Here is a 16,813-nt window from a genome sequence, read left to right as displayed (position 1 = left end):
CGTGCTGGGTAACATTACACTCTTGGGGATCATCTCGGAACAACTCTTGATGTTCTCTGAAGATCTTGACGAGAGGTGCACTATGATTATCCTGAAAGTATTTGGGAAGATCATTAAGGATTTCGGAATTAGAAAGCGCTGACTCCTTGTCAGTGCTTTCGGGAGGAGAAGCCGGGAAGGTCTCACTGTGGATGTAGGGTTCTGTGAAAGTAGAATAGTTAGTCAGGACAGTGGGAGGAGTACCATTATATTGCTTCAGGAGGTTGACGTGGCACAGCTGGGTCTTCCGCCGCCTATCTGGAGTCTCTATTACGTAGTTGTTATTATTCCTGCACTCTTTGACGCAGTAGGGTCCTGAAAACCTGTTTTGTAAAGGTGAACCTGGGATAGGAAAATAGGCAAGGACGAAGTCTCCCGGCTTGAATTTTCTTACTTTGCTGGTCTGGTCGTAATGAGTCTTCATTCTCACCTGGGCTTTCAATAGATTATCATGGGCAAAGCGGTGGACTCTCTCTAGAATGTGTTGAAGGTTTTGAAGAAACTGGGGCACATTCTGATGCTCACTGAAGGTGGCATCTCTGAGAGAGTCTTTGAAAGCCTTAAGGGGAGTACGGCACTTACGGCCGTAGAGCATCTCATAAGGAGATACTCCTAGGGACTCATTGGGGAGACTTCTGAAAATACACATTATAAGGTCAATCTGCTTATCCCAATCCTTCGAGGTTTCACTACAAAACTTTTTCAAGAGTGCTTTGATGGTCTGATGACTACGTTCAAGAGAACCCTGTGAAGCAGGATGATAGGGGCTGGACAATACCTGTTTGATGTTGAACTCCTCCAGTGTCCTTTTGAAGAGATCACTGGTGAAGTTGGTACCACAGTCACTTTGAATCTCCCTGGGAAATCCGTATTGAGTGAAGATCTTCAATAGATGTTTTATAACCGTAGCAGCCGTGATGTTCTTCACTGGAACTGCTATGGGAAATCTGGTGGTAGGACACAGGATGGTTAGGATGTAGGCGTTACCTGAACTGGTCCGAGGTAAAGGACCAACACAGTCTATTATGAGTCTGTGGAAAGGTTCCGCAGGCACCTGTATGGGAATCAGTGGTGCTCTGGGAATGGAGACGTTCGGTTTGCCTGCCATCTGACATGTATGACACTGTTTTACGTACTGTTTGACGTTATTTACCATACCTGGCCAGTAGTAGTCTTGACGAATCCCATGGTAAGTCTTGTTGAAGCCGTAGTGGGAGAATGCTCCGTGGGCCAGGTGTAGAATAGTGGGCCGCAGGCTGGTGGGAATCACAAGTTGTTCGATGTTGGCCCAATCGTCCTCCTCCTTCAGTTTACTGGGTCTATATCTGCGGTAGAGCAAGTCGTTCTCTAGGAAGAACCCAGGAATACTGTCGGGTTGAGTCTCAGCCTGGAAAAACAATGGTGTTAAAGTAAGATCTTCCCTCTGCAACTTACGGAACTCCAACTTGGTCAGATGCGGGGGTAGTTTCTGAGGGTCTTGAGGGACAGCGGTAGCAGTAGAGTCAGCTGGCTGTGGACGTGCGGCTTGTGCACGGGTGGTCACGAGAACCGGAGGAGAAACTTCATCACTCTCTTGAACCTCTGCTGGAACATACTCTAGAATAGGGTTTATTGGCACAGAGTTACACACCTGGGGTTTGTCCATGACGATCAGGTTGGTCGGTTGCAGGTCTTCTGCCAAGTCGTTGCCTAGGAGAAGTTGCACTCCAGGCATGGGAAAAGGCTTTTCCCTGACGGCGACTTGGACTTCCCCGTTCACGTAGGGACAATCCAGGTGGACTCTGGCGAGAGGGTATGGAGTGGTAGCAGTGAGGTCAGTGATGAAGACAGTTTCTCCGGTGTAGACGATGTTGGGCACAGCCGACTTCAAGATGATCGATTGTAGAGCCGCTGTGTCCCTCAAGATCTTCAATTTGAAACGTCCCTCCGGATTTGAACCGTTGGCAGAGACAGTTCCAGTATACAGGTGGTTACTGAAAAGAGAAAGATCATTAACATCAACACCAACATTCATCACAGGCTTACCGGACTTAGGAGGAGTTGGTTTGGGTCTTTGTTGGTCAGTGGTTCCCTTGTATTGAGACTTACCACACTTGTCTATGGTATGTCCATAGAGTCTACAATACTTGCAGTACAGTTGTGAACCAGCTTGATCGGGGCTCACCTTCTCGTAACTGTACCACGACTTCTTACTGGAGGATGGTTCGGGTGTCAGCCGGTGGATGAGGCTGTAAGTGTCAGCCGACTTAGCACACTTCAGGTAGTCGGTTTCTTCTTTATCTGCTAAGTAGAGGCGGACAGGAGGAGGCACACGTCTCAAGAATTCTTCAACAAGCATCAGGTTGACGAGTTCTGTAAAAGTAGAGACATGTGCTGCTTCCAGCCATTTCATGAAATACCTCCGTTTCGTGTTAGCAAACTCGAGGAAGGTAGTGGTACTTGCCTTCAGGTGGTCACGGAATTTCCTTCTATAACTTTCAGTAGAGAGGAGGTAGGCGTCCAACACTGCTTGTTTCAGAGTGTGGTAGTCATTCTCAGACGCCAAAGTACTGAGTGTGACTGCAGCTCTACCTGTAAGATGGACTCTGAGAAGTGTGGCCCATTGGTCGACAGGCCAACCGAGTTGATTAGCAAGGGTTTCAAAGGTGGTGAAAAACACATCAACTTCTGCTTCTACAAAGGATGGCATTAACTTACTTGCATGTGATATATTAAAACTGACGGGAAGATTGGCAGTAGCTTGCTGGCGTTGAGTGAAGTGTGAAGTTTCCAAGGCGATTTCGCGTTGACGACACTCTAGAGCCAGAGTCGCTTGTTGCTTGTCATGTTCGCGTTGTATTTCCAACTCGCGTTGTTTGGTTTCAAGCTGTACTCGTTCACGTTCACGGAGTAATGCGACCTCACGTTCGTGTTCTTCTCTCCTCAAAGCGGCCTCGCGTTCTTGTTCGTTTCTCCTCAAAGTAGTTTCACGTTCTCTGAGGGTGATTTCTCGTTCTTGTTCTTCTCTCCTCAAAGTGGTTTCACGTTCTCTGAGGGTGATTTCTCGTTCTTGTTCTTCCCTTCGTATGGCAGCTGCTTCCCTTTGCTGTTCGCGGGCTTCCCTTTGCTGCTCACGTTCAATCTTGGCCAGTTCCAATTGGAGTTTCATCGTTGCCAAATCAGTTTTTCCTGCAATATAGTAAGTTTCATGAGTTTCAGGGTCTATCTTACCTTGCTCTAAATAGTAATCCAGCAACAGGTTGTGTAGGTCATTTTTGTTGGCTTGGTAGGGAACTTCTAGTTGATACTCATGTGCAAGAGTTTGTAATTCAGTCTTCTTGGCACGACTTAAAGTCCCTATTTCACCTGCTGGATTTGTACGGAAAGCTTGGAGACGAAACATGGTGAAATTAGCAAATAAAGGTACACGAATATTCAATAGTGAATGTCAGAAACAGGACAACGTGGCAACTGGTACCTATCCTGTGAGATCTTTAACAATTAAAGTTAAGTAAAAGATGTTAAATGATTAAATTAAATCAAGGGCGCAGGAAATCTTGTACCCGGTACTCATGTAAGAGGATAAGGGCAAGAAAATCCTACTAACAAATGAAACAGAGTTTCGAAAACAAATGAAACAGTTAAATGCTTCAAAAGTAAAATTGGTAGTCCAAGGATGTAGGCATACCTTGCCACGTCTCTATAGGACATAAAGCAAGTTTTTCCTACTGAATTTAATATGATACTTACAGAATTAGCGAACTTTTGTGCTCTGAAAAAATAAGCTAATTCCCTACCGTTGTATGTATCATCATCTCTGACTGACGTGTAGGGGTGCGAGGTGTCAACTGGTGACGAGAACTGCTGCTGAGGTCCCAATTCAGCAACTAAAGTTCGAGCTAGAGGAACTATGGCCCTCTTTGTCCTCCTACAGTCAGATTGCAGAAGATTGGGTACTCTTGACCCGGGGCAGACCACAGTACCAGGGTACCAATATGATGATCTGTCAAAATGAGAAATATTCAAGGGACATGGATGGTAAACACGAGTAATAACAAGGAGGGAGAGATGACCAATTAAGAGTATGACTGCGGCCTACAGTCACCACGTAATCCAAAGTTGTCTCACCTTCACTATATGTTACTCTCGTAATGCACAATACACCGCACCTTATAAAAAATGAAATTGAATATGAAAAATAGTAAAGCTACGTTAACAAAGTTAAATACGCTTACCATAAATTACCACTTGGCACCAGTACCTGAGTGAAGCTCCTAGGACAGGCCCCCATATAACTTGTGACGGTAACGCGTTGGTGTTCGGCTGTTTAAGGCTAGGGGTATGGCCTCGTCACATAGTTATAAAAAAAAATAGAAAAACTGGAACTTCGTCTGTGGTAAGGTAAGGAGAAGACACACAAAACACAAGTAAACTTTAACAATGAAATTTTAATTACGTTAAATAAATCAAAACATGAAAAAATGGACAAACAAATTCTTATAATAAAATCAATCAATCAAAATAATAAGAATAATTAAATGACACAATGAAAAGTTACGTTAAGATAAAATAACAAGAAGTGCAACACAAAATAAAGGGAAGGTGCTGGAATATTGGCTTTAAGCTACCACCTCTCTCAGTACACGCTAACGTCTAGCCGGGAGGAGTGGTAACCACGAAAGCACTGAACATTCTGAGGTCTGAGGTCGTGGCGACCCCAGACATCAAGTAGTATGGGGGGGTGGAGTGCAGTTGCAGCCAGACCGGCGACCAATCAGCGGAGCCGGTAGCGATCAACAGGTAGTTTGGCGGTTTGAGTCCGAACAGGTGTCTGGCTGCATACGTTTTGCGCTCTGGCAAACCTTGCGGGTGTTGTTGTCGTTGTTGGACATTTCTTCCATAGTAGTTTTATATAATTTCAACGACGTGATTGTGGAGGGAAGAGCAGGCTCAATCTCTTGAAGGAGATTATCGTCACAGTGTCTTTTGGTCTCTGGCCCTCTCACAATTTCTGTTGAACCAATCCTGTTTTCTGGCCCAGCATCTCTGTTTTGGTATGAATGTTTGTGTGCCTTCCTTGTATATTTTGCAAAATTTGGCATACATTTCATTTACTTTCCTGCCTAGCAACAAGTCTGTCCAATTACACTCCTTAAAAATTTTTTGAAGTTCCCCATAGTGACCTCTCCTTAAATCGAGTTTATCAGCCGTTTCAATGTCCCCATTTTCTTCTAGATGATATCTTAAAGCATAATCAATGTCTAACAGGACGTGATCACTCTTTCCCAAGGGAGGAAGGTCTCCGTGGTGTAGTGGTAAGACACTCGCCTGGCGTTCCGCGAGCGCTATGTCATGGGTTCGTATCCTGGCCGGGGAGGATTTACTGGGCGCAATTCCTTAACTGTAGCCTCTGTTTAACGCAACAGTAAAATGTGTACTTGGATGAAAAAACGATTCTTCGCGGCAGGGGATCGTATTCCAGGGACCATAGGATTAAGGACTTGCCCGAAACGCTACGCGTACTAGTGGCTGTACAAGAATGTAAATGTAAGGTACTGGATGTCAAATATCTCTTCTTCTTTCCTGGTGAATACTTGATCCAGTACTGACAGTACATCTGCTTCCCTCATTCTTGTGGCCTGCTTTATGTGTTGATACAAGAATGTCTCCAGAATGAGGTTCACAAAATGAGTCACCTCACAGAATGAGGTGTGTGTGTGTAATTATCTAACTGTAATTACCTAAATGTAGCTGCAGGATGAGAGCTACTCTCAGTATCCCCTGTCTTCTCAGTACTCTTTGTCATGTAACGCTTTGAAATTACTTACAGTTTTGGCCTCCACCACCACCTTACTTAACTTGTTCCAACCGTCTACCACTCTGTTAGCAAAAGAAAATGTTCTAATGTTGTTTCAGCACCTTTGTTTCCTTAGCTTAAATCCATGTCATCTCATTTGTGAAGTTACTGGTTTCAGGAATTCCTCTTTATCAATTTGGTCAATTCCTGTTATTATTTTGTAAATGGTGATCATATAACCTCTGTTTCTTCGATTTTTTAGCTTTGACATGTTCAATGCTTCTTTATTAAAGTTCTGCAATTCCTTTCCACATAATTTGTAATGTGTGTGTGTGAGGTTATTTGCTTTAACCACAATATTGTGACTTAATTCTCTGGATTTAATTTACTTTTCTGTACCATATGACAATTAACATGTTTGAACATGATTCTTTATACAGAAAGAGTCGTTAGGTGCACCATCTGAAGGCCTCACGGAAGTCACGTTCAAGAAGTCTGTGCCAATGGTCACCTACCTTGTGTGCTTTATTGTGTGTGACTTCACATTTAAAGAGGTAAAGATTTATATTTACTTACATATTGATATTACTGTACCTAGCATTGCTTTCCTACCCTACTTATGACATGCAGTATAGAGGTATGCTCTTTATGCCATTGAGGATTCTCTCATTCATAGAAGTATTCAAGCTTATCCATTATCCCACTTATAAGTGTTGCCTTCTACTATCATTGGTAGGTTAAATATAGAGACATTCCTGCTATTCCAGTGATGATTCTTGGCTGCCACTTCCATTCATAGAAGTTCTGTATAGATAAATGTTTTCTGGTAGGCACCCCATGGTGGCTCCTTGAAGTTGTCTTGCCGAGATGGCTTTCCGTTACTGTGTCACATCAGTGACGGGAGTCCTGGCCTACTGGGAACTAGAGCCAGAACCTGGTGTCTCTCAAAGACTTGGAGAGTGGAGAAAATATTCTCATCACCCTGCCAGAAAAGCATCCAGAAAATCAGGCATCCAAATGTTGTTAATATGTGCACAATGAGTATTACACTGTATATTCTTTGAACAATAAAACATACTCATTTTGTTGTTATTACACAGTACTGTATATACATGTTTTATATAACTCTGTACATGCTTATGTACAGTACTTCCTCACTCTAACGAACCCCGCTCTATCGAATTCCCGGATGATCCGAACAAATTGAACTCTGTACCAAATGTTCAGTGGAACATACAAATGTTCAGTGGAACATACAAATGTTCAGTGGAACATACAAATGTTCAGTGGAACATACAAATGTTCAGTGGAACATACAAATGTTCAGTGGAACATGCAAATGTTCGCTTAAGTGAGGATTGTTCGTCCGAGCGATCACAGAGATCGAGCTGTCATAGTTGATGACAGCCACTGTCATCAACTATGATTCACCAAAGTGTAAACAGTTGTACAGAATTATATTTTGCTTGCCTATTGTTTCCAGTGAGAAATGGTTGAAGGATGATAAAATGGTGTCAGAAGAGTCAGGTTGTGTCAGATGTTGTCAGGGGAGGCAGGTGGTGTCAGATGTTGTCAGGGAGACAGGTGGTGTCAAATGTTAGGGGAGGCAGGTGGTGGCAGGTAGTGTCAGATGTTAGGGGAGGCAGGTGGTGTCAGGGAAGGCAGGTGTTGTTAGGGGAGGCAGGTGGTGTCAGGGGGAGGCAGGTGGTGTCAGGGGGAGGCAGGTGGTGTCAGGGGGAGGCAGGTGGTGTCAGGGGGAGGCAGGTGGTGTCAGGGGGAGGCAGGTGGTGTCAGGGGGAGGCAGGTGGTGTCAGGGGGAGGCAGGTGGTGTCAGGGGGAGGCAGGTGGTGTCATGGGAGGCAGGTGGTGGCAGGGGAGGCAGGTGTTGTTAGAAGGAGGCAGATGGTCAGGTGTTGTCAGGAGGAGGCAGATGGTCAGGTGTTGTCAGGAGGAGGCAGATGGTCAGGTGTTGTCAGGGACACACTGTCTGCTTTTCACCAAATTAGCTGAGAAAATGTTATCATTTCAGTTGTTTGTAACACATTGCTCTATCATATTCTGTAATCAAAATGAAGAATTTATAATAAATGATGTCAATGATGTTGGGGGGGGGTGGTAAGGCATCAGGGAACAGGAGGGTGTGAGCAGAGACCTGTCAACCAGTCGTTCGACTTTGGATCCTGTCTCTGTGCAGTGCTGTTCCTTTGCGGTGTTATTCTGCTGTGTTGTGGTGTGTGTGTCGTGAGTAATTCACGGAGTACTGGAACTGCATACGCCTAGGGCCGTCTTCCCTAGGTGCCCTGTAAGTACTGCCATTGCGGCTTGGGGTTATCTTCCACAAGTCATTCAGGGACTACCTCTGTAGGGATCTTTTGCTGCTTGGTGATTGCGCGCCCTTGGGGTCAGCTGGGGGTTTCATAGCTGCTGTTTGATCTTGGGTAGGAGGTAGTATCATCACTGGTAGGGGTGTAAGGTACTGTGCAGCTTGTCACCTATTATCACAGTGGCCAGTTCTGTTCCTCCTGGTGACGTTGTACTTTTGCAGGGTTTTTCTTTTCTTTTTGTTTGTTGTCTGGTGGGGGGGGTCTGCCACTTGGTTGTTATTCACCCTCTGTTATTCTGGTGGTACCCCGCTTGGTCCCCGTGATTGTACACGTCGCAGGGATTCAGCTTCAATTGTTCCCTCGCTAGTTTGGGCCAACCGGTTAGCAGTACCTTACCTGGGTTTCCCTAAGCAGTCAGCCTAAAGGCCCTGGAAAACCCCATTGTTCTCATTGGTCTCATGGATGTGTTCTCTGGGTCCCATCTCGCCTTCTGTGAGTTCGAAGGTTGTTCTGTCCTCCTTGTCTCAGAGTGACATTCACCGGTTTTGCCTCTGTCATGCTGCCTGTTGGGTCAATGACACCTTTGACCTTGAGTCCTGCAAGTGGTGTTCCTTACTGGTGCTCCAATTCACCCAATCCACTGATACTAATAATCGGGTGCAGGCAGCTTCGGCGTTGCATGCAAGGTTTAGGTTGCTGCAACACAATAGGTTGGTTGCCTTTCCGGATGACCCGTGGCTGCCCCGCTTTGGTTATAGGGACTCGGACTTGGGGGCATTATTCGCTTTGACTTTGGTTTCATCTGCGCCCGCTCGTTCTTCCCCTGCTGTTATTTGTCCTGCTCCCCTTCCCCTGCTGCTGGCTCCCAAACGTCTAAGGGTTTCGGAGTCGGGGCAGGGTCTAGATGGTGGTGAGACTTGGGCGGTTTTTGGGGCTGCCCCATCTGGTTCAACAATGGAGGCATTAGAGCTTGCTCCTCCAGCCGGGGCGTCGGGGTCTGACCAGCGGACCCTCTTTTCCCAGCTTTTCCGGTGGACTTTGCCTTTTCTTTAGGGATGGAGGGTTTGGAGGACAGCTCTGCCATAGGTTCTGGCGTGGAGGATCCCGGGGGGCGGGGAGGAGTTGACTTTGGGGGCTTGGGTCCCGTTTGACCCCGTTACAGGGGGAGAAGTTTTCATACCCCCCCCCCCCCTCCCTATGTGAATTTGATACGAGTTCTGCTTCTCCCCGGGTTTGGTTCCGGGTTCTCTTAAGTTCTTCGGTCCCTTCCTTTCGGAGGTTTTTGGCATCCTGCCTAAGGAGGTTCAGGAGGCCATTGCAGCGTACCTCCTGTGTAACCCAGATTGTGCCTCGATAATGGACCCTGCCTCGTTTGAATTCAGTTATACTCTTCCTTATTGGGTGCGTTACGAGGTGTCGGAGTCATCCTGGTTAGCAGACTGCCCTTTCTTTTCTTTGGGAGTATGGCATTTGTTCTGTCAGACCTGCAAGCTTGAATGGCAGGAAACTTCTACGGTTGTTCAGGTTTACCTGGGGGGTGAGTTGGAGCACCTCAATGTGTGCTTATTCACCCCTGTTCTTCCTAATGATACTGGCCAGGTGCAGCTTCACATGCAGGTTCCTGTCCTTTTGGCATCCCTGGTAGCTGAGGATTTGCGTGCCCAGGAGTACTTGACATCGGTTTTGCATTTTTTTTCCCTGCTAGAGCTGTCTTCGGACTGGCTTGAGGAGGATGTGGAGGTGCTAGGTGCAGGGCCAGTGTTGGGTGCACTTGCATCGGAGGCTCGGGCATCGGGTGCCTTGTTGTAGTTGTTTGCGCCAATTCTGAAGGCGGCTGTGTCTTTGTTCTTTGATTCTCACCTCGTGTGCCGGCTGGCTATGCTCGCTCACTTCCTGGAATCCATGTGGGCCCTGGCTCTTATGTTTTTGTCACCCTTATGTCCATTGTCTTTTGCTGATTCTGTGGTTGTGTAGTATCTGCAAGTGACTTCGTCTAGCTGTTACCCTATGTCTGACCAGTTGGTTCTCTGGGGTGGCAGTGGGGGTCTTTCATGGATGATTCGTGCCAGGGTTTGGGGGTACCTTCGATCATGGTAGGCCAGTGGTGCTGGTTTCAGAACCGGCGTTGCCTTTCAAGCCGGTGGCAGCTGGTCATCGCAGTATTCGCTCTGCCCGTCAGTCGGCTGCTAGTAAGGAGTGCCGGCACTTTGGTGGGTCGCCCCGTTGACGGGGGCAATGGGGGGGACCACTTTGCATCGGTATGGTTGAGGAGTCTCCCGATATGTGGTGCCCTTTCCTGATTGCGAGGCCATCAGGGTCACTGTCTTTCGGGTGGACTGGTCGAGGTGGGGTTACCTTTACCTCTGTCCCCCTGGTTCCGCTGTTGCTTCAAGTTCTGGCTCAGTTGGAGACTTACCGGGGAAGAGTTGCCCTGTTGAACCCTTGGTGGTCGGCCCAACTTTGGTTTCTGGCGCTGTTTGTTGGGTGTCCGAACCTGGGAACTTTACCACAGCTCCGCCTCTTCCAGCAGATCAGTCCACTCCGGTACGTGGCTGTTTCGATCTTCTCCACTGATCTTCGCATCTGGTCTTTCTGACATGGGTCTATCACCACTTGTATGGTGATCAGGTGACTTCGTTGATGGTGTCCCACCTGTGTATTTCGTCTCGGCAGTAGTATGAAGTTTCCTGGGGGGGAATGTGCTTTCATCTTTTTTTGTCTCTTCGTAGGTTGTCTTCAGTTTTGGATCAGATTGTTTTGTCCATTCTCTCTTGGCTGTTTCAGGACCGTCATCTTATGCCGAATACTGTCACCTGGTAACATGTTGTGCTGGCGGAGCCACTCAAGCTTGTGTTCAGGGTGGATGTTACTGCCGCTCCGTTTTGCAAGTTGTCTTGGTGTTGTTTCACCACTGGCCTGCTCATGCACCGCCTGAGCTGTCCTGGTCGTTAAACCAGGTGCTCTCTTCTCCTGGGTTTGTGGTGGCCCCTTCGGTTTGGGATTGTTTTGATAAGGCTCTTTTCTTGTTGGCATTGGCCTTTGGGGGTCGGGTCAGGGAGCTTCATGCCCTCTGGTGCTGGGGTTTCTGCTCTTCTGGTCCTGGTAGTAGGTTTGTTTGTTTGCAACTGTTGTCTTCTTTTCTTCTTGGCGAAGAACGAGATGGCAGATTTCCGAAGGGGTACTTGGGTGGTTGATGCTTGGCTGCTTCGGCTGGTAGTGCATCATGTGTTGTCCGGTTGCGGCTCTTTGCCGTTATTTGCGTGCCACGGCCTTGGTGGCCGGGGATGAGCTTTGGGTTGACTCGGTTTCCCTTCTCTGTTTCAGGGCTCAGGTCTCCCAGATTGTCAGCAGGGTTATTTGGTCCAGCCAGCCTGCAGTCTATCCTTGCACCCATAATGTTCGCAAATTTGCTACTTTAGCTGCCGTTTTTGGCACTGTCTGTTTCTGTTTACATTTAAACAGCCTTGGTGGCTCGACTTCTCGTTGAGGTGCAAGTGGCGGTCGCCTCCTGGGTAAGTCCCTCTTACTTTTTCTGTGATTAGGTAGCTTCAGAGAGCCGGAGGGGTTCTCCACAGAGCGTATCTGATTGTGTCATGCAGGGTAAGGTTAAATTGTAACTTAGCAGAGATACTTTAGCCAAATTGGTTTCAAATATACCAACAAAAAATAGGACATCAGACAATAGATAAAAATTAAACAAAAATTTAATTTAAGGAAGACCTGGGTAAATAATGGTTTGGAGATACTGTACTGGTTGTTGATTTATGGAACAAATAAATGGGTAACATAATAAATGTGAGATTAATTGATTGTTTCTAGTTTAGGTTAGACATATAGATATGAATAAGTTTAGGTGGATATAAATAGAAGATACTTTATATGGGTCAATAGCCCTTTTACAGTTTCATTTATTCTTATGTTTTTATTTGCTGATACAGGGGGTATCTTGGTTTAAGAGTTTAATCCGTTCCTGGAGACGGCTCGTAACCCGAAAACTCATAAACCGAAGCTAATGTCCCCATAAGAAATAATGGGAAATGAATTAGTCTGTTCCTGATTACCCAAAAACCTCACTTCAAACTAAATTTTATACCTAATTCATCGAAATCTACAATACAAAAGTATGTTCAAGTTATTACTTACCCTTGCTGATGACTGCTGTTGGTGTATGGAAGATGGTGAGGAGGAGGGGTGTTACTGTTTGGAAGGGGAGTCCCCTTCCATTATAGCATCAGGCAGTGAGGACCTCTCTGGAGTGCATTCTCTGGCACGTTTTGCCTGCATACCACTAGGTCTGGGTTGTGGCTCACTGCTTGGTTTTCTCACAACAAAGCGGTCCATTAATGATTGTTTTTCCCTTCTTTGCAAGATGTTTCTGTAGTGAGGCAACACATTGTCATTGAAAAGATTTATGCAACGGCCTACTACAGCTTTCTCTGGGCGAGTCATTTAAATAAAAGTTTGCATTTCTTCCCACATCTGACACCACTTTGTGTCAGATGTGGAGGATATTTGCTGCTGCCTCATCCTCCTTCACTGGAGAAACATCCTCAGCTGTGTCTTCTTGCTGTTCCTTTTGAAGGGCTTGGAGTTCTTCGGTGGTCAGTTCTTCGTTGTGTTCTTCCACCAACTCCTCCACATCACCACCATCCAATTCCAAACCCATTTGCCGGGCCAGAGTAACAATTTCCTCAACAATAGGCACATCATTTACAAGCTCAAACCCCTCAAAGTCTAGTTCTGTCACACATTCAGGCCACAATTTTCTCCAGCCAGAGATCAGGGTTCTTTGAGTCACTTCTTGCCAGGCTTTGTCATCGAGTTTAAAAGAACTACAAATGTTAAAATGGTCTTTCCAGAATTCATTGAGGGTGAGTTTTGTGGCTTCAGTCACTTCAAAACATTTCCAGAAAAGTGCCCTTTCATAAAGTTTCTTAAAATTCGCTATGATTTTCTGGTCCATAGGCTGAATTAGAGGAGTGGTGTTAGGAGGAACAAACTTTACTGTGAAAAATTTACTGTATCTGTGCAAAAAATCATCTTCCAAACCTGGAGGATGAGCAGGAGCATTGTTGAGGAGAAGCAGGGCCTTGAGTGGCAAATGTTTCTCCTGGAGATATTTTTCTATGGCAGGGCACACCACTTCATTCACCCACTCCGAAAAAAAAATCCTAGTCACCCATGCCTTATTATTAGCCCTCCACGTCACACACATTTGGTTTTTCTGCACTTTATGCTGTTTGAAAACCCTTGGATTTTCAGAATGATACACAAGCAAGGGTTTAATTTTCAAATCGCCACTCGCATTTGAACACAGGACAAGCGTAAACCTATCTTTCATAGGCTTGTGTCTGGGCAATGCTTTTTCCTGCTTGGTAATGTATGTCCTCTTAGGCAATCTTTTTCCAGAACAGTCCTGTCCCATCACAATTAAACACTTTTCACGGTAGGTATCCCTCAGCCTCTGCAAACTCTTTAAATTCTTCAATAAATCGTCCAGCGGCTGGTTTGTCTGAGCTGACTGCCTCCCCATGCCTCGCAACACTATGGATACCACTTCTTTTTCTAAATTTCTCAAACCATCCCCTGCTTGCCTTAAAGTCTGTCGTATTTGCATCACTCGTTGCAGGGGTTTTCTTTACAAGGTCTTCGTGCAATACCCTGGCTTTCTCACAAATGATGGCCTCAGAAACACTATCACCTGCTAACTCCCTATTGTGTATCCAAAATAATAACAACTTTACCACTTCCTCAAGTATTTGTGGTCTTTGTTTCGTGATTGTTGATATGCCTTTTGCCACTTTAGCACTCAAAATGTCCTTTTTCTTGGCAAGTATAGTGCATATTGTTGACGTGGATTTGTTGTACTGCCCACAAAGTTCAACAACATGTGCACCATTTTCATGCTTCCGAATGATCTCTTGCTTTTCCTCTATTGTCATCCTCACATGAGATTTCTTGCCTTGAACCTTACCACTGGCTTTCTTGGGACCCATTGTGATATATATAATAACAAATTTTATGGTCAAATAGCAAAAATTCCAAAAAGAAACAGTAAATCCTGGTGAAGAATTCAGTCGGGATAGTCACTGGGCGCGAGGCACTGGTAAACTGAGCGGTGATTGCTAGATCGCGCTAGATCGGCCTGTACGCGTATCAACACACTCGTATCCTGAAGCAATGCTTGTATCCCGATGTAAATTTTCCGAGCTAATCCTGCTCGTAACCCGAAAAGCTCGTAACCAGGAATGCTCGTAATCCGAGGTACCACTGTATGTCGGTACGGAGACCAAGAATCTCCAATATTTGCTGATGTAGGTGTGGGTATGGAGACCAAGAATCTCCAATATTTGCTGATGTAGGTGTGGGTATGGAGACCAAGAATCTCCAATATTTGCTGATGTAGGTGTGGTTCATACCCACCAAGAATCTCCAATAAATATGGATTCTTTCTTAATGTAAGTAATGTAAGTAAATGTACATTGTAACCCACTTGCAATGTACATTTATGTGTTGAAATCTTAATAGGGTTATATTTTCTTACTAAACTACAGTAGAGCATTGTATATAACATTGTGTTCATAGCACTGACCCAAGTCATTCTTTTTACAGAGCTCTTCCAAAAGGCTCCAACAGCCATACCCTTTGTATAAGTGAAGGTCTAATATAAAGTTAGCCATAATTATATCATAGATTATTTACCTGAAATGAACTGAGGGTCCCCATCTCCAATGGCCTCAATGGAACAGGAAGCCACCTGCTTGTTATGTGTTCTCTTGTTTTCAGAAAATTCTTGGTAGTGGGATGCCGTTCCGTGTGTATGCTCCTTCAGATCGGATAGAGAACACCCAGTATGCCCTCGATACAGGAGCAAGCATTTTGCAAATGTACGAACGGATGTTTGATATGCCGTTTCCTCTACCTAAGAGTGGTAAGTTCCTAATCTTATATGTTTTGTGCTTATATGATATTTCTACCTACTGTGGTGCACATTGCCCCTTTACATGCAGTCATGCCATGAAAGGAACTCAAGGTGCTGTCCCCTGAGCAGAGTGGAGTAGAACCAGGAGTCTTCAGTCACCTGCCATCTGTACGATGCACTCCACCTGGCCACCATGCTCGTCGGACACGGAACAGAATCAGTACCTTCAGAAACTTAGGCCAGGACTTATTAGGAAACTTATTAGGACTCCTGTTTCCAGTGCCCACTATCTGAAACTCCGCCAAACTCAAACTGTGGCACTCTCTTTATATGCTGTCACTTGCCTGTGGGGGATGTGGCTGTGAATCCCCAAACTGGTCTTGTCATTATGCCGGGGTGGCTGTGTCATTGTCTCCATGGACATTGTCACCATGAGAATCAGCTGGTCACACCTGGTCTCACTTTGACCTGATATCTGGTGTTTTGATACACATGAGTAGGTACCTCACTCTCCAAGCGAAGCCTCTCCTACTCTCAATGAAAACTTTGTTTCCCCAGAGTAATTTGTATATAAACACTATGTAGTTGTGTACATTCAGCTCAGCCTAGTGGGCAAGTAGTTAAATAATAGAACTGGAGCTTTATACAGTATACAGTAATAATAATAATAATAACAAAGCACTTGATGAAAAGAAATGAGCACTGAAAATAAACAAAAAATGTAGCAACACTGGAGAAAAATACACCCTCTGACAGCTGTCTGCCAGATGCCTAAAAATAACAGGATTGAATTGGACCCCTCATTGCCTGTAATCTGAGAGACCCTATCTGGCTCTCACACTTGTACCATGGTCATCTATTACTCATCTGACCACCTCATTATCGACTACATCTTCTGGGACCTACAGCCTATCCTGCTGATTCCGTCACAGGTCCTACAGTGACTCCCACTACAGCTGCTGCTTCGTCAGATTCATCTACCACGTCCACTGCATCCTACTGCACTGCCCACTCAAACGCACCACTTGCACTGTGCAGGACCTACAGTTTGACTTGCCGACTCTCCATCACCATTCAACTCTAACAGTAATTTCCTTGTTGCTATGACCAACAGGGAATCCTTTAGTTCTTTAGTTTCCTTTAGGGAGCCGGTCGGCCGAGCGGACAGCACACTGGACTTGTGATCCTGTGGTCCTGGGTTTGATCCCAGGCGCCGGCGAGAAACAATGGGCAGAGTTTCTTTCACCCTATGTCCCTGTTACCTAGCAGTAAAATAGGTACCTGGGTGTTAGTCAGCTGTCACGGGCTGCTTCCTGGGGGTGGAGGCCTGGTCGAGGACCGGGCCGCGGGGACACTAAAGCCCCGAAATCATCTCAAGATAACCTCAAGATAACCAGTTCAACTAGCACACCTCTCCCTGTCCTTGATGCCGATGCACTACACACTGCCTTTTCACTTAATCACCACCTATGGCCCTGGTACATGAGCCCGTCCGCACACTGCCTGCATCTTAATTAGCACCAGATTTACATGGGAGTTTTGACATTTATTTTCAACACCTCACCAGGGAAGGCAACCAGTAAGTCGATGAGCCAAAACATACTATTGCTGGCTTCTAAAAAGACTGAATCTTTGAGGTCCATCAAAGGAACTTTCCCACTATGTAAACAAACAAAACCTCAACAAAATGAATTATTATTAATTCATTGTGTTGGGGAACAAGAAGCCAGAGTGTATTTGTACATGTTAGGC

The 16,813-nt window shown here is 45.6% G+C and overlaps 1 protein-coding gene across 1 annotated transcript in view; it reads left to right on the top strand.

Moving 5' to 3' along the window:
- The window catches only part of LOC123770532 (glutamyl aminopeptidase), a 140,271-nt gene that overhangs the window by 28,894 nt on the left and 94,564 nt on the right, over positions 1-16,813 (top strand). The window contains exons 5-6 of the mRNA XM_069324492.1: positions 6,256-6,369; positions 14,926-15,070. Coding sequence (XP_069180593.1) covers positions 6,256-6,369; positions 14,926-15,070 — 259 coding nt within the window. The remainder of the gene's footprint in view (positions 1-6,255; positions 6,370-14,925; positions 15,071-16,813) is intronic.

This window comes from Procambarus clarkii, chromosome 14 (genome assembly GCF_040958095.1).
Source record: "Procambarus clarkii isolate CNS0578487 chromosome 14, FALCON_Pclarkii_2.0, whole genome shotgun sequence".
In the NCBI taxonomy this organism is placed as follows: Eukaryota; Metazoa; Arthropoda; class Malacostraca; order Decapoda; family Cambaridae; genus Procambarus; species Procambarus clarkii.
The sequence above is the reverse complement of the archived record's forward strand: the minus strand, read 5'-3'. Positions and strand labels throughout refer to the sequence as shown.